We start from the raw sequence: 22,127 nt of genomic DNA on the forward strand, positions 1-22,127 counted from the left end.
GCTCCTTTGTAACTGATAGTCATAGACAGACCATGGGAGAGAATTGAAGTGTATGTTATAGGCTGCTCAATTGGACTGTGTGGCACTGTTGACCATTATAGTCTATTACTCAGGTTACCCCTTTGCAGTCATAATTTCACAAGACGCCTCAAAGGAGCTCATTTCTTTCCTAACCACTTTATTTATGATGTTTCAGATAAGGGGGACCCCTTTTGTATCAAGAGAATTTGAAGGTTTTTCTGACGGGTATTGGTACAGTGCATTATAAATCTGCTGTGTACTATTCTCAAAGAAGTGGGATAGTGGAGAGACTGCATGGGACTCTGAAGTAGCATGTAGATGGCATGCTGGAGGAATGTCAGGATACATCCTTCCCTGTTGCACTGTGTCATGGTTTAGAGGATGTTCAGAGTATGGCTCATGAAAGTATTGGAGAAACCCCATTCTACTGGCTTTTCAACTGACCTGTGGAAACCAAGTTGTCTATGCTGATGAAAGAGGTTCATCCCATTCCTTCGCCATTCTCAAAGCTGATTCATGTCATTAGGAAATATGCAAGTCTCAGAGAGCATATCCATGCAAGACTCCATGCATTCTATCCTGGAGAAGAAGTATGGCTTAGGCGAGGATCTGGAAGTGTTTTAGATACTTATGCTGTGATCTTGTGGGCTGCAGGGTATGGAGCATGGTGTGTATATTTACCACAGGGAGAACATCTTCTTAACCAGCAAGAGATACTGCTACTGAAAGGAGAACAGATAGGGAAGAGGACACTCTTTCAGTATATGATGTCATGTGGCCAGTTGGGAAGTTGTGCCACAGCGACAGGATCCATCTCCTAAGCTGAATCAGAGCTATCACCTGGTGCCTCCTGCAAAGCACCACTGAGCTTTTGGGAAGAAGGGAAGGAAATTAAGGGGGGGGGGAAAGCAGCATTATATTCCTGCTTATTGCTTCCTGCTCCCTGTTCTTGTTTGTTTCCTAGTTCCTGCTCCCTGAACTAAGTGTTCCTGTTTCTGTGCATGTGTGTTCATGCATAGAATTGGATGTATGCAGTTACTTAGGGCCTGCCGTTACATACCTGTTATTTGGACTGTTATATTAGTTTATATATAGTATAAAGGCTAATACAGTATACTAAGGCTACAGGCTGGGCTTCACTACAGGGAGATTGACACTGCTACAATCGATGCAGCAGGGGTCGATTTAGAAGGTCTAAACCCACTAAATGGATGGCAGAGTGCTCTCTGGTTGACGCAACGCAGTGAAGACACCGGGGTAAGTCAACCTAAGCTATGTCGATGCCAGCTACATTATTCACATAGCTGGGGTAGAGTAACTTAGGTCAACTTACTCTGGTAATGAAGACAAACCCTACTATTCACCCAAGTGCAGAGGTCTTGCACAAGGTCCTCTGTGCCCCTTGCAATTCGTTACAGCTGTGCAGGTAGCTGCTGGCAGAACGACCATGCAGAGGAAGTCTCCACACCAATTTCAAATAGGCCAGCATTGGTAGATAAGGTTTTCGCTCATTATATGAGTTCAAGGTGTAGATGCTGCGAAGCACCCTGGGGTTTGGTATATGCAGGAACCGTAGCCAGTATTCTTTTCCTTAGGCTGGAATAGCACCTGTAGATGGTCTGAACTGCAATCCAGTGCCATGCATGTGTGGGAATTCTAGTCCCTTAAGTACACATGGAGTTCCTCACACAAATCCCAATTAAATTCTGTCAAGCCAGATTTCTACAAAATTTAGAACAAGTATATCAAAACTGACATTTTAATTATTCTAATGTTTAGTGAGAAATAATTAGTTCTAAATTAAGGGAAAGTATCAGGAAAATAGCTTATCATTATCTGTACTAGAAATTCAAAAGATCAGTGAAGTGTTATAGCATAATTTTAAAACTGGAAAATGAATTGGATATATCAGTTACTGAAAATTGCTCTTGAAATGAAATTGACAGGTTAAACAAATAAAGCCTATTGTATATGTAAGATAGCATGAACTTCAGAGGTATTAATACTTATTAACTAGCTGTTATTGGTTCTACATAGAAAGAGACAAGTAAATAAGAGCTAGCATCCCTCTGCCTCATTCCCTCATGAATAATATACATTTATATGAAAGTAAATGGTTAATGACTATAACTAATTGGTTTGGGATCAATATAAAAGCCTGACACCAGTGAAGAAAATTCCTTCTTTTCTACTAAGCCCTACTAAAACTTTCATATATTCTGTTGTAAACATGTAAAGACCAGTCAACATGACCTATTACTAAACATTGCTGTTGATCTTTGGTTTTATAAATGCTTGTTTTACTAAATATTAAGCTAAATTTGAACTTGACAGGATCCTGTTAAGGCTGCATAAGTTTATAAACAAACAAAATTGTTAAAGCCTGTTAGCCGTTTTATTCTTTTTTTCTTTTCTTTGCAGGAGTTCCACAGCTTAGGTCCACTGCTATAAAAGTTGCAGTACTTGCAAGCCTTCCCCTTTTGGTTAACAGTTTCATTGTTCAGGTGAAATGTAGCTGTTATGGGAGATCATGGATGCAGAGGAAGAATTGATCTCTTGGGTACCTAGGGCTAGTCTTATGAAAAGCACCTTGAATTGGACCCTGTGTTCAGTAAAGAACAAATATAGCACGTGCAGTACTGGGGTAATGTGCTCATACAACCTGCATTACTAAGCAATTGGGATGCTGCTTTTTATACCAGATAGTGCTATTTCAGGGCGGTGGTTTCAATTTTAGATAAGAATGACAATAATCACACATGGAGGTTACAAATGCATGCACCATTGTAGCTAGGTCTGAGTCTGATAGGCCAGTTCTTATGGAAGTGGATGGTTTTTAAAACCATGTCTATTTAGGCATCTAGTAAATTTGACCCCCAAAGGACCCCAAAGCTGCAAGCTGATGAAACAATCTGAAGTCAAATGTCCTCAGTAATAGGAATGTTAGAGGAGGGAAGTTCTTTAAAGTTCTGCACTCTTCCCACTAGAATCACCTTAGTCTTGCTTGGGTTTGTATGTAGGCAGCTTCTCTATATCCAAGTGCAGATTTCAACTAGGCATTGAGAAAGCTGGGAGAGAGTACTATTTACACTTGATTTAGAGGAGCTACAGAACACATGTAATCTATATTTTGCTGATTCTTCTAACTTCTCCGTGTTTCTATATATATGTTGAATAATTTCAGTGAAATGATTGTTTAAGCTAATTAGCTGTTGTTTTCCTTTCTGAATACTTGAGGTTAAGTGGTGAAATAAGAGATGATGTTGTGCAGCTCAATTCTGCAAATACTTACACAAGTAAATAATTCTACTGCTGTAAGTATGCCATTGATATCAGTGGGACTACTCACATGAGTAAAGACACTGACCTTGTATGTGTTTACAGGATCAGGCCTGTGAAGAGGAAACTTAAAGATTTTTTTTTTAAAACATACATTTCCAACTGGAAAATTGATTTTCCCATATTAGAAATAGTACCAATAGAAGACTACCAAGGTGATTTTGGAAGCCATAGACTGATGATGAGATGGGGGAGGAGCGGAAGAAATCTTGAGAGAATGCAAAATGGGAAGTTGATGCAGAAGATTGTGAAACAAAGCTGAAATCAGTTTGAAAAAAGAAAATAAAATTAGAAACAAATTGTGGCTGTGCAGAAATGAACACAAAATAATAAAATGATGCTTTAAATACATAATCAGGAAGAAATTGATGGAATAAAGCATTATCCCATTAAGGAGAAGGAGGGAATTTATAATTTAGGAACAGGTTATAGCTTATAATTAAATCCATACACCATCTGTGTAGGATGAAATCTACAAGTAAGAAGATATAAACAACATGAAATAGTGAAAGAAAAAGAATGACTTCCTCCCAATTAAGTACTGGAGTTTAATAGTCTTATTGGATCAAAAGTAAACTTAAAGGATCAAAGGAAAAAATATAACTTCAATTTTAAAGAAAATAACACGAGCCAGAAAAAAATCAGTTTCTCAATCTGACAGTAGTAGCAGGCAGAATTTTAGAAATATGAACAAGGAAAATAGTCACAAAGTAGCCTACAGTTTCTCTCTGACTCTGTTTGACTCTGTCTCCCAAGTATCTACCAGTTCAAAAATGTTTATAGAACAGTCCTAATGGTAGTTACATTGTGCCACTGAGAAGACAATAAATCCATAAAACACTCTGCTACAAAATTCTGAAGTGCTGCAATGATTAAGTAAGATGAACCTAATATCAGAAGGTGCTTGACTTGTGCAAATGGCCATTCGGGTGTTCAAAACAGGTATTATTTGAGAGCTAAAGTTCCTCTTTGGACATTCCCAATTGGACCCTGCGTATCACTAATATCATTGGGTTCAAATTTCACCTTTAAAGAGAGAGGTTAAAGTCATGCCACTGTTTGATTACACTGTAATCTTCTGAATTATATTTCTCAGAGAGAGAGAGAGTCTGTCTGTCTAATACTTTGCCCTCAGTTTGGATTACTCTATCATATATCAGGTAAATGTAGAAATAAAGATTTATTTTAAAAGAAAGAGTGAGACCATGAATATCTTTTTTTTATTATTACTATTCCTGCTGAAATTTATGACCTGATGCTTGTTTGTGTGAGTAGTTCCATTAAACCATGAAAAGTAAATGGGACGATTAACGTAAATAACAGCAGCAGACTCAAACTGTGTGTTTACAGCAATGCTGTATATCAGGCAACATAAACATAACTAACAGTGAAAATTGCTTAATTGAGATTGAAAATGTTTGTTCATACTTTCTAAGTGTATATTTTCCTTTTTCCAGACTTTTATAGTATTGAATAGAGGGAAGGCAATCTTTCGATTCAATGCCACACCTGCCTTGTACATTTTATCTCCTTTCCATCCTCTTAGAAAAGCAGCTATCAAGATTTTGGTTCATTCATATCCTTTTCATGTGGTTTGTTTAGAATGGGTCTGTTTTTAATATTTAGTAACATTGGATTGTTTAAATATTTAAATATGTTTCTGTTCTTAATTCCTCCTCTTACTGTGAATCTGAATTAAATTAATCACATTGATTGAATCACCAATTAAATTCAGTGGAAGAAAAAGATACTGTATACTCCTAGAATACAGAATTAGCATTAGCAGCCATTGTTTTAACATTTTTCTTATAACTTTAATTGACAGTTACTTTTATGAAATTCTTTAATTTGTATCATATACATTTATTAACAGCCCATATCCTGGGAAACTGCTTACATTTCATGGGATATAGTTTCTTGCATTTAACTTGTCATCATATGTTCCTTGACTAAAATCTACATTATTCAGCATACTTATTATGTGCACTATTCTGACTAACTGTGTATTTATGACATTGCGTAACCCTCCAGATTGGGCAAAGAATGTAGAGTAAGTAAAAATGATGTTATAAAGTATATATTTGCTTCACAGAGATGAGCTAATTAATGTTTGTACAGTGCTTTGAAAATGTAACATGATGTATCAAGAGCTGAACCTTTAATTAATTAATTTTTATTTATTTATTTTTAAAATTAGGTCTTTGCTTTGTCACCCAGCTCTCTTTAGCTCGAATCACCACATATTATGCATGGCAGACTCTGGTGGAAGCAAGGCTGTGACTTTGCTATAATTTTAGCAATACAAAGTTCTCTTCACTGTTTGCATAAACCACTTATCTACTGAGATATGTTCCTCTTTTACTTAGAAGGAAGATAGCTATTCAGAAGAAAAATAATACTATTAGTCTCCCTAAAATGCTTTTCTCGGCTATCTTGAACCACCTACTTTTCTTTAAATATAAAAATTAAAAATGGGTCACTGACTTGAATTCAAGCAAATGACAAGTACATGCCTTACCATTTTTCCCTGATGGGTCTTGCCAATGTATTTAATTCCTGACCTCTTAAAAGTTTTCCACAAAGGGAAAATAAAATATTCCTCCAAGACACTTCCATGAAAGGGCAACTCCTCCCAGGACCGTTTTCTAAAAACCTCTGCTAGTCCCACTGTAGTCCACAGTATAGGAACCAGACCGAGTGTGGTGCACTTCATCAATTCTCACCTAGAACACAGTCTCTAGTGTCAATACAGATCAGCCCGAAGCATAAAGGAGCTATAATTTGCTCCCTCACTCTTCCACTCCAATCCTGAATGGATCCTAGACAAGAATCTGGTCCCAAGTATTCATATGACTTTGTTAGATCTGTCAACTGCCTTCGATGTCCTTGATTATGAGGTGTTATTGACTTGCTTTCAGACTGTAATGGGAGTGGATGGGTCTGCTTTTTTGGGTGGCTCCATTCATTCCTTGCCTGATCATTTCTAGAGGTTGGAGTTGGGCATTTACTCATGATCTTATTGACTTCAGCAGGCTTTGGATCAATCCCTAGATCTCTATCTGATTCAACCAACTAGTGTTGTCAAATGTCTTATCCAGTGTATGTGTGACACTTGGATGAGAGCTAGCTAACTGAAGCTTACTCCATGTAAGACAGAGATGAAGCTGTTAGATTGAGGGAAGTTTCCAGAAATTATGGTGAGGACCATATTTTCCAGGCTTTTCTTGAGTGTGTGTTCATCATTAACAATCCGAGGATGATATTAATGGCCAGCTGCCATTAGACAATCATATATCAAAAGTCTCTCAGGAGGCCTTTCTTCAACTTCATCCAGACAGGAGAATGTGATAGCTTTTATTAGATATGACCCTTACTACTATAATCCAGGCCTTGTTCCTCAATGCTGAATTACTTCAGTGCACTCTAATGTGCTCTACACCTTAGGTCAATTCGGAAAGTGAAACAAGTGCAGAATGCCGCAGTATTCTTATTAAGTCATGTTTCTAAAAGGAGCACATGATGTTGGAGCCTGATCTGCATGGGCTGCCTGTTTGTTTCAGGATGGAATTTAAGGTGTTGTTTTTTATAAAGTCTTAAGCATCTTTGGATCTGCCTGTTTTCAAAAACTGTCTCTCTCTGTGGACAAGAAGGGAAGTGGAGCCTCTCAGTATAAAAGAGGGAGCTGCTAATGGAGAGCTTTGGGGAACCATCAGTTCTGGAACCTACTTCCACCTCAGCCCTGTCAGAAATAGCCCAGGTTTCTTCAATTTCAGGGCATACTCGAAGGCCCATCTCTGAGACCTAACACCCATTCTTAATCCTGGATGCAAGAAAATTGGCTTGACGTTGTTTCTGTTGCTTTTTAAAAAAAACAATAAAAGCAATTTTAGGTCATTTTTAGATATTTTTTAAAATGTACAAGAAAAGCTGTGTTATCTGGCACTTTACAAACTGGAAAACTCTATAAACCGGCCTTTCGGGAGAGGGTGAGGTCATGGGTTCTGGAGGGAATTTGGGGGTTGGGGTATGGGAAGGGTTTTGGGGGATGTCACATCTGGGCAGTGTTCACCTCAGGTGGCTCCCTGTAAGCATTGACACGTTCAGAGAGGCACAGCCAGGCAGCAATGCGCGCTGCCTCTGCCCGCAGATGCCGCCCTCCCACCCAGCTCCCATTGGCTGAGGTCAATGCTCCTAGGTGGAGGGACAGCCATGGGGGCTCCGGTTGCTGCCTCTGCCATGAGCGCTGGCTCCACAGCTCCCATTGGCCAGAGACCGAGGCCAAAGAGAGCTGCGGGGACGGCACCTGCGGGCAGAGGCAGCGGGCAGAGTCAGTGCACAGAGGCCGCCTGGCCATGCCTCTTCGGACCTGTTGCTGCTTGCAGGGAGCAGCCGCCCAAGTTGAGCACCACCCAGATCCCCTGCCCCAAGTCCCCTCCCACACCCAAACTCCCTCCCAGAGTCCGCACCCCTCCCTCTTATTTAACCAGAATTTTTGACTTACCAGCACCCCCCATTCCCCAACATGGGGTATAACCAGGGCCGGCTCCAGGCACCAGCCTACCAAGCATGTGCTTGGGGCGGCACCTGGAGGGGGGCGGCGCTCACCCGGGGAGAGCGGAGCCGCAGCGGGCTTGCTGCCCTCCCCCGGCGCTCCGGCCAGCCGGGGAGAGCGGGGCTGCGGCCGGGCTCACCGCCCTGTCCCGGCGCTCCGGCCAGCCGGGGAGAGCGAGGCCCCGGCCGGGCTCGCCGCCCTCCCCGCCACGCTCCCCGCCGCGGGAGGCTTTTTTGCCTGGGGCGGCAAAAAAGCCAGAGCCGGCCCTGGGTATAACAAAGCTTTTACTTTATATTGTTTTTTCTCACCTTCTGAGCCCTGTCCATGTGGACTTACGCTAACTAAGGATGTTGAATTTACAGACAGATATAGATGAAAAATAGCAATATCAAAAATAATTTAAACTTTCTTTACCATTTCTAAAATATTTTTTCTGTAATATATTTAGTCATACACAAGATACGTTTCTGTAGGGAGGTATAAAGATTTTATCTTCACTAGTTTGAGACAACCTGCATAACTCTAACTTGAGGATTTGCCTTTTGTGAGTAATGTCCCCAACTCTTGTTGAGTAAACTTGCTATCATGCAAGTTTATATATAATATAGATATAATAATGTTTTTGGCCTCTTGCATTATGTGAACAACTTTCTTTGGCTGGAACTGTCTTTGCAATCCAACAGTAAGTGCTGTTCCTTGCTTGGCTACAGAGGTAACTGAAGAGCCCTCTTCATAAAGTGCTGAATGTGCTGCCTATATATTGCTTCAAGTCCATGCCAACTCATGCAGTGCAGATGCAGGCGTTTAGTCCTGTAGCAAGGGTTGTATCTCATTGGCAGAATAATGCATGCAGACTTATACTGCAGATGTCCATGGTGTAACTGTTCTTTAGTTAAACAGATTTTCTGTACCCCGACATTCTTTGGGCTCTAAATTCACTTTAAAAAAAAATAAAGGTGATGGACAAAAAAGTGATGTTAGAATGCACTGGACTCTTGTAGTGTAGGTTTAATGAACTGTCTGCTAAACTTGATCCAGTGGAGCAAAGGCAGTGCATTTAAAAATTAATATTTTTGCATGACTCTCCTTGTGATTATACTGACACATTATTGATCGATTAGGGCCATTAACTCTTGTTTGGACGTTTTTCCTCAGGTACACTTTTACTGGAATTTATACATTTGAATCCCTTATAAAAATTCTTGCAAGAGGCTTCTGTATAGGTCATTTTACTTTTCTTCGAGACCCCTGGAACTGGCTTGATTTTACTGTTATTACATTTGCGTAAGTAAAGTAACAATTTAAAAAAAACTGACTGTGGAATGTCAGTGAGCTTTTTTGAAGTATGTTTTTGCTGTGTTTAGAGTGATTTGTAGCCAAATCTTGTTACATCTTTTACACACTTATATAATGTACAGTAGAAATGACATTCACCGTTAGTATAAAACAGAAGTCATCCTTCTATCTTCACTGCATAATGTAGCCAACCTAGTCTACATTAATTAAGTTTTCAAAAATAAAATCAGGGTTGTCCACTTCATTTGAAATTTACATTTAACTGGTAGTTCCTGGAGCTTATTAATGTAGGGCAAACTCCAGTGAAAGGAGAATATAGTAATGTAATTATTTGGTTTTAAGATCACCAAAAAGGTCTAGATAAAAGATCCAGGTAAGTAGCATAAGCTCTTGTAACGCCGACGGACCCCGATCGTCAGCAGACGGGATCAAACCTCGGCCCTCTGGAGCTTAGTGCATGAGCCTCTACTGTTTGAGCTAAAAGACAACTGGCTGTTAGCTAAGGCTGTAGAACAGACTCATTTTATCTCTCTAAGTGGTCTCGAGGCCACTAGATGGGACAGAACACCACACCCAGGATGGGTGTTGGTTACACACTGTCTAAATTCTGAATAACTTTGATTTAATCCTACAGGCATGTAACAGAATTTGTAAATCTAGACAATGTTTCAGCTCTTTGAACTTTCAGAGTATTGAGAGCTTTGAAAACTAGTTCTGTAATCCCCAGTAAGAAGTACCTGGGGAATTAATAAATTGCCTAGGGAGGTTGTTGAATCTCTGTCATTGGAGATTTTTAAGAGGAGGTTAGATCAACACGTGTCAGGGATGGTCTAGATAATACTTAGTTCTGCCATGAGTGCAGGGGACTGGACTAAATGACATCTCAAGGCCCCTCCCAGTGCTACAATTTTATTATTCTAACTATTAGGTATTAGGTCAGGTGTTAGGTCCCGGATATCTCCAACTGTTTAATTTTGTGTGTGCTGTCATTGTGTTTGTGTGAACTCCCCTATTACAGATATCTGACAGAGTTTGTGGACCTGGGCAACGTCTCAGCATTGAGAACATTCAGAGTTCTCCGAGCATTGAAAACAATATCAGTCATTCCAGGTGAGAGCTAGGTTAAACACTGAGGCTGACTTTAAGGGTTTTATGGGCTTTTCTATTACACTTGATCCACTAGCAGTAAAGACAGTTGTTTTAAAAATTACTATTATTGAGTGACTCTTCTTGTGAATTCTCATGTTTTTTAACATAAGTATTTTTGTTTCCCAGCCTTTAGACTTTTATACGCACACAAAAGAGGAATCCAGATTTTAAATTTCACTTAAAGATTCCTTGCCTTTCTAACATTTTCTTTTAACAATCAGCCTTTAAGTTTAACAAATTCTTGCATGAGAAAATTGCAGTATGCAGCCTGTATAATTTGCATCTTATGATGTCAAATTTCTCTCCTCCATTAGAATCCAAATTATTTATTTTTTACTTACTACTGTGAAATTTGCCATTTATTGTAAGGATACTTGGGATTGAAAATTTCAATCAGTTTTTTTTTAAAGTTGAATCACTAATAAAGAGAAAGGAATAAAATAATAAAGAATAGCTTGGGCATTGCATGAGGTATTTATTATCTTAAGATGCCTTTCTTTACCAAACCATCTTGTTTCATAGGGTACACTATAATACAATAGCTAACATTTACAACATAACAAAATCTTTACTTTTGTTATACCCATGTATTGTATCATTGAAAAAAACACTAACAAAGGTTTGGAGCAAGAGGCATCAGCAAAAAATTTTAAATTAGAAATATTTTTTTTAATGTGGAATTCATGTAAAGCACAATAACAGTCACTTGTTTTTCTGTGAAAACAAGTGCTTTGGAATACACGCCACTAATTTCCGTTCATACTTTCAAATTAACCAGTATTCAGCTAATATTTTTTTTCACCAATTATGAGACTTGTGTAAAATTTTAATTTTAAAAACAATGCAACCATTTATGTAGAGTGATGCATGAAATCTTTAATAGTTTTGGAACAACTCATATTAATTTATGTCTAAAATAAATGTTTAAGGTCACAGTAAAAATCGCTTTCTGTTTGCAGGCTTGAAGACTATTGTAGGAGCCCTAATTCAGTCTGTGAAGAAGCTCTCAGATGTAATGATCCTGACTGTGTTTTGTCTGAGCGTATTTGCACTAATAGGGCTGCAGTTGTTCATGGGCAACTTGAGGCATAAATGTTTGCAGTGGCCCTTAAATGTATCTTCTTCTGAAAATAGATTTGCTTCATTCTTCATTAATGACACAGTGTTTGACTGGAAGGCGTACATTGAAGACGAACGTAAGAATTACTGCTATAAGTTGTTTAAATGTTTACGGTTGAAGTCTCCCATTGACTTACCTTACTCCTCTCTGGGAGCTGGAGTACTGGAGTTGACCAGAAAATGCTCTGCCATTGATTTAGCAGGTCTTCACTAGACCCGCTAAATCGACACCCGCTGCATTGATTGCAGCAGCATTGATCTCCCCAGTAGTGAAGACAAGCCCACAAAGGATTGTGATTTCAAGTATGTTCATTTCTAGGCATACTGGTACATCTATTCCTATTGCTTAAAGATCAGATTCCCTGAAAATCTGTCATTAAACTAAGAATTCTTTCTAAATAAAACTTTTATATTTTTCAGAATGTGTGGTAACTTGAATTATAACTGTACTATCTCTTTGATATAAGCCCCCTTTGGACTTGTCTATCCAATAAGCCCCTTTAAAGTAGCTCTCTTGCACTGCTAGTGACTATAGTATTCATTTGCAGAGACCTTTCCTTTAAGGAAAAGGCCTTTGCGTTGTCTAACTTCTGAGCAAAGACTGACTAGACATGTTGTATGAAGATTTTATGAAACATAGTGTACTAGAATCAGTCAACACACAAGTATGTTGTATATGTGAGTATATTTGTGTACCCTTCTATCATACATGCCTTTTGGTAGTTGGAAATGAATGAGAAATTAATATTAACTAGAATATTAACAATAAATTATATTTACAATTGTAGAAACGTTTCTTATTTTCTTGCTGATTAATTAAAGTGCACTAGATTAAATTCTTATCTTGCCTATTCTCTTATGTTTAAATGACTAAATTTTGTGAGTCCATTTTCTTCTTAGCAAAATGGGTTTTGCAGCTACTGATGTTTATCGTACAGCACTGTAACTAAATGCAGCATTTCTTTAGTTCAATATTATAACATTTTAAAATTCTTTTTTTAATAGGTCACTTTTATAGTTTAGCGGGACAAAACGATGCCCTGCTTTGTGGTAATAGCTCCGATGCAGGGTAAGAAATGTTGTATGTTATACTGTGGCTTTGTATAAAAAAGATGTAACATTTTGGCAACACAGCCTAAATAATTCATTTAACTAGCTAACTGCACTGTCAATCAACCTATATTTTTTTATATTAGAAAACATCTGAACTAAGTAGGTAAAAAATTTAAAAATAAAAATATTTTGTAATATCAGTTTGCTTTCTAGAGACCTGAATTGGACTTGAAAATTCAGTTTCAGCTGACAGCAGTTGTACTATGAATGACTTAAAATATTTGTCTCCATCTCTTCCTTGTTAGACAGTCTTCGTAGTTGGCATTCCTCATCTCCACAGCAGCTAGAGGGAAATCAGATCTTTGTTCTGAGCCTGGGCTTAAGAAGAGCTCTGTAGAATTCTCAGCTTCCAAACTGCACACCTGCAGCCTCTGGGCCTTCTTTTGTAGCAGAGCTTTCACAGGATTTCTTAAAGATTTGTAATGAAACGTCTCCCAGTCTATTCACTGGCTTCAAGGTTTTTCTCCTCAAAACTGTCAAAGCAAAAAAATGTCCTTTTGGCATTCTGAGGAGGGTTTGAAGGACAGCACCTTTGCTCCCCCTCAGAAATGGCAGACAGACAACACAGGGAACCAAAAGGGTAAGAAATGTTTCCGCATTACGCATCCTCACATACACTAAACAGCTGCCAGAACAAAGATGATGATCCCTGCTGGCAAGACCAATGCTGAAGCATTTGAGCAGTCTCCAAGGAAACTCAGCTAGCACATTGGCAAGACCTGCACTGAAATGGCAAGCAGTCTTCAAGTACGTAAAAGATTATAAAGAGGAGAGCAATCAGTTATTCTGCTTATCCACTGAGGACAGGACAAGAAGTAATGGACGTAAATTGCAGCAAGGGAGATTTAGGTTAGACAGGAGAAACTTCCTAACTGTAAGGGTGATTAAGCATTGGAACAACTTACCTAGGTTATGGAATATCCATCACTGGAGGTTTTTAAGAACAAGTTGGACAAACCACTGTCAGGGATGGTCTAGATAATGCTTAGTCCTGCCTCAGTGCAGGGGACTGGACTAAGTGACCTCTCAAGGTCCCTTCCTGTCCTACATTGCTATGAATTTATGGTTCAGCAGGCTATAAGGAAGTTTCCACTGACTAGACCAGGCCAGAATTAGCAGCGTGGAAGTGGGGGTTAAATTCCAGTTTTGTTTCTCAAAGTAATTTATAAAGCCCTCAATGGGAGTCAACCAATTCAAAGAAATGGATACTTGAGATTATCATAGGAGTACACTCTGTAGAATTGATTCACTGTCCCAGGGACAAGTTTATCCTTTCCCCAAAGTTAAAATAAACCAACACTATCAACAACAAAATTATTTTGTAACCTCAGAAAATGAAAGATGCAATAGTTTATCCCTAACATATTAGAGCAATACCCTAGAGAGACAGATACTTTGGAAAGTGCACAAGATTTTTTGTAATACAAAGAGAAATGATTGTTTTTCTAGATGTCTGGTCTCTCAATAAATCCACAAAGGAATTATTCCAGATGGAAATACTGAAATCCATACTACAGCATTATTCCTGTAAGACTTCAGAAAGTGAAGGTACACCTCCTGGAGGTCTGCTGAAGATAATATGATTAAGAAGCCATCAGGGATAATTTAGCTTCTGTTACAACAGGAAGCATTTTTCAGTGCACAGCACTACTTTATCAGACTTTTATAAGTATTCATAGAGATCATGTCATCCCTCCATTCAAATATAGTACATTTCTTATCAGGTCCCCTTCACGGCCCAGTGCAACATACCCCCTACATGCCTTTGGGAACAGGTATTTGAGTGAATAGAAAAGAACCAGTCAGAGCCCTTACAAAACTTCAGCATCTTTGGATTGTTCTGGTCACTTCCAGCCTCCCACTTCAGTAAATCAGTACATAAAAGATCTTGATCCAGAGCTGTACTAACCTCTCTTTGCAAATTCATCTGTATTATTCAGCAACTGCTATCTGATTTTGGGTCCAGAGAAGCTGGTTGTTTGCAAGGATTCCAGAGTCCATGTCAAGGGAGAGACTTCAGGGCTCCTATGTGACTCAAGGGATGTGACTGAAGAAGGAGACATGAGTTGAAATCCTGGCTCCATTGAAGTCAGTGGCAAAACTCCATATTGACTTCAGTAGAGCCAGGATTTCCCCATAGAGTATAACCTGTCTAATGCTGTGATCCATCACTGTCACTCTTCCTCCTCCAATGGAGGATTCTTTATAAACATGGTGTGTGTAAACTGCTAGGAAGGCAGAAAAACTCAGGAAAGGTAGATCTGGTCATTCTATTCCTCAAGCTTCTGTGTGTAAAAGAAAAAGTAAAGTCAGTCTACTGGCTCAGGATAATGCATTAGGCCTAAGGGAATGTCATCTGGACCAGCCTCCCTTTCAGAACACCGCAAGTCAGGTTGTGATTAAACTATTTTCATCCAGGTCCAGTTGGAAAATCAAAAATGGAAGAGTTATGTCATTGGGCTATACAGCAGATGCTTCAATCCGATTAATATGGGACAGCGGAGTTAACCCCCTCCGTCTCATTGTTTCTGGCTGTTTCTCTCTGCAGATTCAGGCATACTTCATTATATCAGTTTACACTCTGTTTCTGTTGGAAGATTATTTCTGTAGCCATGACGAGTAGAAACATATTTCTAGTTTTAAATTAAACCTGAGTCTCTGCACATTCTGATTGTCATGCTGGCCATGTTATAACTACACCATTTGGTCTGGATTTGGACCACAGAACGTGTGTTTAATACCCCAATACTGTAGATTCACTGCAGATGCAGTGTTTGGTAGAAAGATGTTACAGAACATGGTACCCCTGTAATCTTTGTCAGTTTTCAATTTTCTATATGGTTAAATTAAATCCTACTTCCTCCTTAGGGATAATTTACTGTTTTCCATATTCCAAGGGGAAGACTGATATGGAGGGGACAGAGAAGTAAAAATTCTGTGCTATCTATGAATTTTCTTTCTAGAACCTTCCATGTCTTCTGGTCTGACCCTCACTTGTCCAGATTTTTTTCTGGTTATTGCTCCCTTGTTAAACAATTTGAAAGGAAGACTGTATTCCTTGAAAAAATCTTTAAATTTTGTGCCAAGGCTCTGCAGCAAAAGATTTGAATTGAATGGTACATTTAAAATTTTACATAGTATCTTTCAAGTTTGTAAGCTAACAATCTAGAGAGTTCTTCCTACAGGGTAATAGCAGACATTTGGGCTGTGAGATGGGGAACCACCCACTGTGAAAACTGACATGCAAGGTTCTAGAAAGAAAATCCACAGGTAAGACCTTTTTTTTTTTCCAATTCTGAAATTCACTAATTCCAGCTTGACTGATCAACAAATTACCAAGAAATCTGATGGTCCAGCTCCTCTTCCAGACAAATTTCAGCAGTAAATATGTATAGTGGGACCAAATAGTACTGTAATTTCATTACATTTATGAGATATACTCTCATACACTGGGCCCCTTGTAGTCCTCTTTGGGGAAGCAGTAGCATCTTTTATGGAACTCCTGGGCTAAAGGGGAAAGTTACTTCCAATAAAGCTGTATATTTAGTGTCCTGGTAGAGATAACACAGAGCTTCTGGGAGAAGTATGCATCACCTGGGTGAAGCTCCTGTGGTTGCAGCTGGGGGCAGGTGACTCTGAGCAGTACTTCAGAGGAGAAGTTTATGGCAGCCAGAGGCTGAGCAGATAAGAGCAGACCCTGGACAGATCAAGGAGAGGGAGGGAGTGTTTATGTGTGTGAGGGGGGTATATGGTACAGTTTGTCATGCAATATCTTTAATCTCTTTCCCATTTAGTTCTTGATAACTTGTAGAATTTAGTAATCCACAATGAGTCTCCTATTCATTCGTGAAAGTTATTCAATTGAAGGACAATTTTTACTTTTTACCATTGTTAAAAAAACCAAATTAATTTAAATTATTTTTTTTAAGTCGATGTCCAGAAGGATATACATGTATAAAAGCTGGTAGAAACCCCAACTATGGCTACACGAGTTTTGACACGTTCAGCTGGGCATTCTTGTCACTTTTTCGACTGATGACTCAGGATTACTGGGAAAACCTTTATCAACTGGTGAGAATGTAGTGAAAACTATGTTTTGATATGTTAAATGTCTAAAATCAATTATGACAGAAAGAATGGTCTTTACATTTCTTATTACATAATGGTGTATTAAAAATTAAGACGCCCAATCATAAAATATTATTGGGGAACATTGTAGACTAATAGGATTTTCAAAGGTGTGGGACCTTTATCCCAAACTTGCAGGATCATACAGAATTGTGAAACACATGCTACAGGATTTGTCATGCTTTGTATAAATCTACACAGAAGTTTTCAGAACCCATTTTCATGACTGTATCATGTTTCATTTGACACAACATTGTTATTTGTTACCTTCAGAACTGCAATACTGTGCTTAAGCAGTGAATACTTGTTATAATTTCAGAAGGTGGTAGTCCTGTCTTAAATACCTTGAGTCCTATTTTGATAGCCATGAATTCATGGCTTTATTCTTACAATAAGCTAGGATCTATTGTTTAGTTGATATTACTGATGGTGCTTCTTTTAGGTATTCTGGCCAGTCAAAGGGGAAGATACAACTAGTAGTTTTTCAGTGCCTAAAAATCCCCCACACAAATTTCTTTTTAATTATTTACTTTGAATCGTCTCCTCTTTGAGATGATTCTTAAAATCTCATATACCCCCCCCCATAAGTAAAACAGGATTCCTAAATCACACCACCTTTCTCTCATACACACACACTCACATTTTGCATTTGTTTTCATTTTGGTTTATAAAATAAATATTGTCGTATTCAATATGAACAACTGTCTTTGATATAGACACATAACCATTTTCCTAATTCTTAAATTCTGTATAATTCTCAAATTAATCAGTTGTATCATTTTCCTCACAGACTCTACGTGCTGCTGGCAAAACATACATGATATTTTTCGTTCTGGTGATTTTCCTGGGCTCTTTCTATCTGATTAACTTGATCCTGGCTGTGGTTGCCATGGCCTATGAAGAACAGAATCAAGCAACCCTAGAAGAAGCAAAGCAGAAGGAGGCAGAATTTCAGCAGATGCTTGAACAGCTGAGAAAGCAACAAGAAGAAGTTCAGGTAGCTGTATCTGAGCATTTTTATTCTTTTACCTAAAAATATAACATTGCACACACAAATTAGTGAAAGATAGTATATAATTTAGTGGAAACTAGGAAAACAACAAAGCTTCCACTTTTTTTACCTATGTCAGATTTGTTGTGATAGTACCGGTGAGGTACACCTAAAAATGGGTCTGTCATTCAAGAAATTTCTAACCTCAAGTGTTAATGGAGATTCAAAATGAGCAAAAAATGAGTTGGGGTTGTTTGGGTGCCTTAAGTGTACATTTCTTATCTTGCTGTGTTTGAATTTCTTTTTACAATAACCTTAATTCTGGATTTCCTGAGTTTATAATACTTCATTTGGGGATAATTACAACATCACTGTAATGTTTTTTGCCTTTAAATTACTGATATTTATTCTCAGCCTTAATTCCACTTTAAAGTGTTTTTTTGTCCGGGAATTTAATATTTAAAAGTAATCTAAAATGTCATAGATGAACATATTAAACGAGAAACTTAAAAGATTTATACCATCCTATATGTCCAGTGAATTAAATATATGTAATATCAAGCCTAAATCATTTTTTAAAACGTTTCAAGGACATCCACCAGAGCAGTAAAAAGAAGCCAGAATGCGCCAGCCAGTTAAATTGGTTTAACAGTTGCTTTGCATTTGAAGTGTACTGGTGATTGTCTGGCTATGCCGAAAGAATGACAGGAGACATTAGATATGAGTTTAATAGAATGACCAGATGTCCTGATTTTATAGGGACAGTCCCGATTTTTGGGTCTTTTGCTTATATAGGCTCCGATTACCCCCCCATCCCAATTTTTCATATTTGCTGTCTGTTCACCCTAGGATTTAATCAGGCCACAACTATATTATTAGATGTCTGGGACTAACCTGGCAGATAAAATGTGCAGTGCAGGGGAAAACCTCCACAATTCACGCGGGGGCGGTGAGTGCTTTTTCCAGCCTCTTCCCCACACCGTTCCATTTATGTCCCTCCAGCAGATCCACTGCCGGGACCCTCCAATTCTGAGGGGGGGGGGAGGCTTCCACCAGCTTCCCCCCCTTTTCATCCAGGTCCCTCCAGCAATTCCCTTGCCGGGACCTTACCGACCACCTCCGCTCGTAGGAAGGGTTAAGGTGGACTATAATGATGGGGGGTTGGCTCCCTGCTGTACCAGTCAGAGGAGTCCCCAACTGCCCCAGCTTGCTCAATTACCAAACACCTCTCCTTAATTCCTTTTCCAAGCCAATTATCCATTCTTTTGTGCCTTAATTTATGGAGTACCTGCACTGAACATCCACCACAAGGAGGCGCCAACCATTAGCTTCGCTGCCTCCTCCCCACACCCAGCCAGGTTCCCAGACATCTCCCAATGCCCTCTTTTATATCAGCCAAAAATATGGCAGCACCTGAGTCTGACAGGTGCAGCCCATTCTCCTGAAATAACTCCGGTGCCCCATAGAATATGTCAGAATGTGAAATTACTGTGTCCCCCTCCCCCACCCCACCAAAGGCAACAAGAATTTGGCCACTTTCCTATTCACATACTTCCTGGTTTTGTCCACCCTGGCGGGGTTCATGGCTCCCCGTCAGACCCTGTGCTGAAGCATATCCGACCAGACAATGTTAATGCCCGGAAAAATTGCCAGGATCTGCATCAGGTCCCTCCTAATTAGAAGCATTAACTCCACCCCGTTAAGTGTTGCCAGATCATTTTCTCCCAGGTGTATCACCAATATATCCGGAGGCCGCTGACACGCCCACACAGCATACAACAGCGGTATCAGTTGATCCCGTAACATGCCCCTCTGTGTGCCAGCTGAGCAGGGGCGGTTCTATGTTTTTTGCCGCCCCAAGCACAGCAGTCAGTCGGCCTGCGGCGGCATGCCTGCGGGCGGTCTGCGGTCACATGGATTCGGTGGCGTTTCTGCGGGTGATCTGCCGGTCCCGCGGTGGTGTACCCGCCACCGAAATCGCAGGACCAGCAGACCTCCCGCAGGCATGCCGCCGATGGCTGCCTGACTACCACCCTCACTGCGACCGGCACGCCGCCCCCCGCGGCTTGCCGCCCCAGGCATGCACTTGCTGCACTGGTGCCTGGAGTCGCCCTGCAACTGAGTAATGCTTCGCCACTGAACTCCAACTGGGAGCCCTCGGGGAACCTGGCTGCGTGCCTATGCACCCAAAACACAATACTGTGCCCACAGATCCACACCCTCATGTGTATAGCCGGCTGTCCCGTATCTGAAATGAGAACACAACCGATTAATGTTGATTTTCCACCTGCGATCTTACATACGATCAGTATGCATTAGACCGCCAGCGCCCGATTACCTGAATAGCCTCTGCTTCCATACCTATCTGTGCTGCTGCCATAGCCGCCCCTATTCTGAATGAGTGGGAACCAAATTCATGGGCTGGCAGCCCCAACCTCATTAGCCCCCATCTCAACATGGTAATCAATAGATATGCCATGAGGGGACTCCCTTCTCCATGTACAAAAAGGGGAGCCTTCTCCCTTCCACCATATTGCCATATAGGCCCTCAACGCCCGAACAGCAGACCCCAGGCTCGCCACCCTCCCATAGGGTAACAAATGCACCCTGGCTAACTTGATCAGTCTTTGACCTTCGCAAGTGTAATATCACTGCATGCTTGTGCCAGCTTATGTCACGAAATTCCAAAGCCTTTCCCGTAGAAACCCTGATGGACCCAGGCACCAGATCACTGATCCTGAAAGCACCAAAAAATGCTGTCAAGAATGCTGCCCTGAATAGGGACACCTCCTGTGCACTCTGACATGTGACACCGAGGATGTGAAGGAGGTCCCTGAGCATGGAAACCCTGATGGGACGATGGGAATCCTCCCTGGGTCCACCACTACGTGACCATCCCGCCAAAAACCTTTGTACTAAGAAACCCCTGCAAGGATCTGGGTAGCCATTTAGCCTGCTGACAAAAGTAATGGCCGAAAGGCGATTCGAAATTTTGGAGGATGCCAGTTGATGGGTTGCCAATGACAGCATGTATCGCAGCATCTGTTCCTCTTTAATGGGCCACATTGCCAACTGGCCTTCCTGCTCCGTGAACAGCATTTGTCTGGGTTAGTGGATGGCGATCCACTGCCCTGTGCGTCTACCATTACCCCAAAATCACCTGAGCAGGATGTCCTGGATCTGCGTGACCTGTTCCCCTTCCCCTTTTCCTTGTTGTACCTATACTCCCTCTAATGAACTCTACCTCCCTTTGTGAATCTGTTCTCCTATTGCTACCCCACTCCACTGGTGCCAGAGGAAAAGGAGAATTAAGCCTTCTCTTTTGTGCACCCCTTCCTTTCCCCTTTGTGTCCCCCTGGAGCCATGCAGAGACTGCTTACCAGCTCCTGCCCCTTCTGCCTCCCTTGATTGAAACAGGGAATGGCTTGTAGCCTCCTATCCACTTTCTATCCCCCAGTCCAGCCCAACCACTGCTTTCCCAGAGGGTGGGAGGTTTCTTCCCCCTTCTCCCCACCACTGTATGGCCTATATGCAAAATTGCATTGGTTTCAGTGTCCTCATCCACCATGCTGACTGCTTTTCCAGCAGTTTTATGTCTTCCCCTCCTCCCCCAGCCTCAGTTCCTCCAGCAGTATTGCCTGAATGGATAGTGGAGATAAGAAAGCAGTGTCCTGGGGACTCAAGCTAGTATGCAGCTACAGAAACTTTAAAGAACAGAGACAGTGGGACTACTTAATCAACCAGTGAGAATTCTTGACATGTATGCAGTCTTCCTTTTACTTCTTGATTCATTGTAACAGATAGAATTGATTTAATCAAAACTAGCTGTAGAGGAATGATGGTGATTAGTTGACAGGTTTCAGAGTAGTAGCCTTGTTAGTCTGTATCTGCAAAGTTTCCTCTGATATCTCAAAGTGCCCACCTAAGAGTTACATGAACATGTCTGTGTTATTTATAATCATAAAAATTTACATACAATGCTATATACAACTAGATACAAAGCTGCAAATGTAGCTTAATTACAAGCTGATTTCTTCAAATATAGTCTATGCATAAGGTTTTGATTAATTTTAACTGTATGGAGAGCTTGAATTTCTGTATTTTTCCCATTGTTAACGTCATTCAGGACAAAGAAAATACCGAGACAGATACTAAATTTCTTAAAGGACACAAGTTTGAATTAATGTTAACCAATTTTCAGAAAATACTCTTTAAATCCAGTATGCAAATGTTGATGTGAGGCAGAGATGCTGTATTTATCAAAGAGATTGAGTCAATGCTTTAAGTGCAAAACAGAACTCAACCTTAGCTATAAAGTTGTGATCAGTGCTTCCATAATACATTATGGGCTTTATCCTTTTCTCCTCACTTACTTTGCATTTACTAATTATTTCAAGTGATATTTTTGCAGAAATTAGT

The 22,127-nt window shown here is 40.1% G+C and overlaps 1 protein-coding gene across 4 annotated transcripts in view; it reads left to right on the forward strand.

Annotated features, from left to right (window-relative positions):
• Positions 1 to 22,127, forward strand: part of LOC128845464 (sodium channel protein type 2 subunit alpha-like) — a 190,422-nt gene that overhangs the window by 70,533 nt on the left and 97,762 nt on the right. For all 4 annotated transcript variants that reach the window (XM_054044205.1, XM_054044208.1, XM_054044207.1 and 1 more), the window contains exons 3-10: positions 4,818 to 4,935; positions 5,320 to 5,410; positions 9,068 to 9,196; positions 10,227 to 10,318; positions 11,317 to 11,553; positions 12,482 to 12,545; positions 16,519 to 16,660; positions 17,508 to 17,714. In XM_054044205.1, the coding sequence (XP_053900180.1) occupies positions 4,818 to 4,935; positions 5,320 to 5,410; positions 9,068 to 9,196; positions 10,227 to 10,318; positions 11,317 to 11,553; positions 12,482 to 12,545; positions 16,519 to 16,660; positions 17,508 to 17,714 (1,080 nt within the window). The remainder of the gene's footprint in view (positions 1 to 4,817; positions 4,936 to 5,319; positions 5,411 to 9,067; positions 9,197 to 10,226; positions 10,319 to 11,316; positions 11,554 to 12,481; positions 12,546 to 16,518; positions 16,661 to 17,507; positions 17,715 to 22,127) is intronic.

Source organism: Malaclemys terrapin, chromosome 11 (assembly GCF_027887155.1).
Source record: "Malaclemys terrapin pileata isolate rMalTer1 chromosome 11, rMalTer1.hap1, whole genome shotgun sequence".
In the NCBI taxonomy this organism is placed as follows: domain Eukaryota; kingdom Metazoa; phylum Chordata; order Testudines; family Emydidae; genus Malaclemys; species Malaclemys terrapin.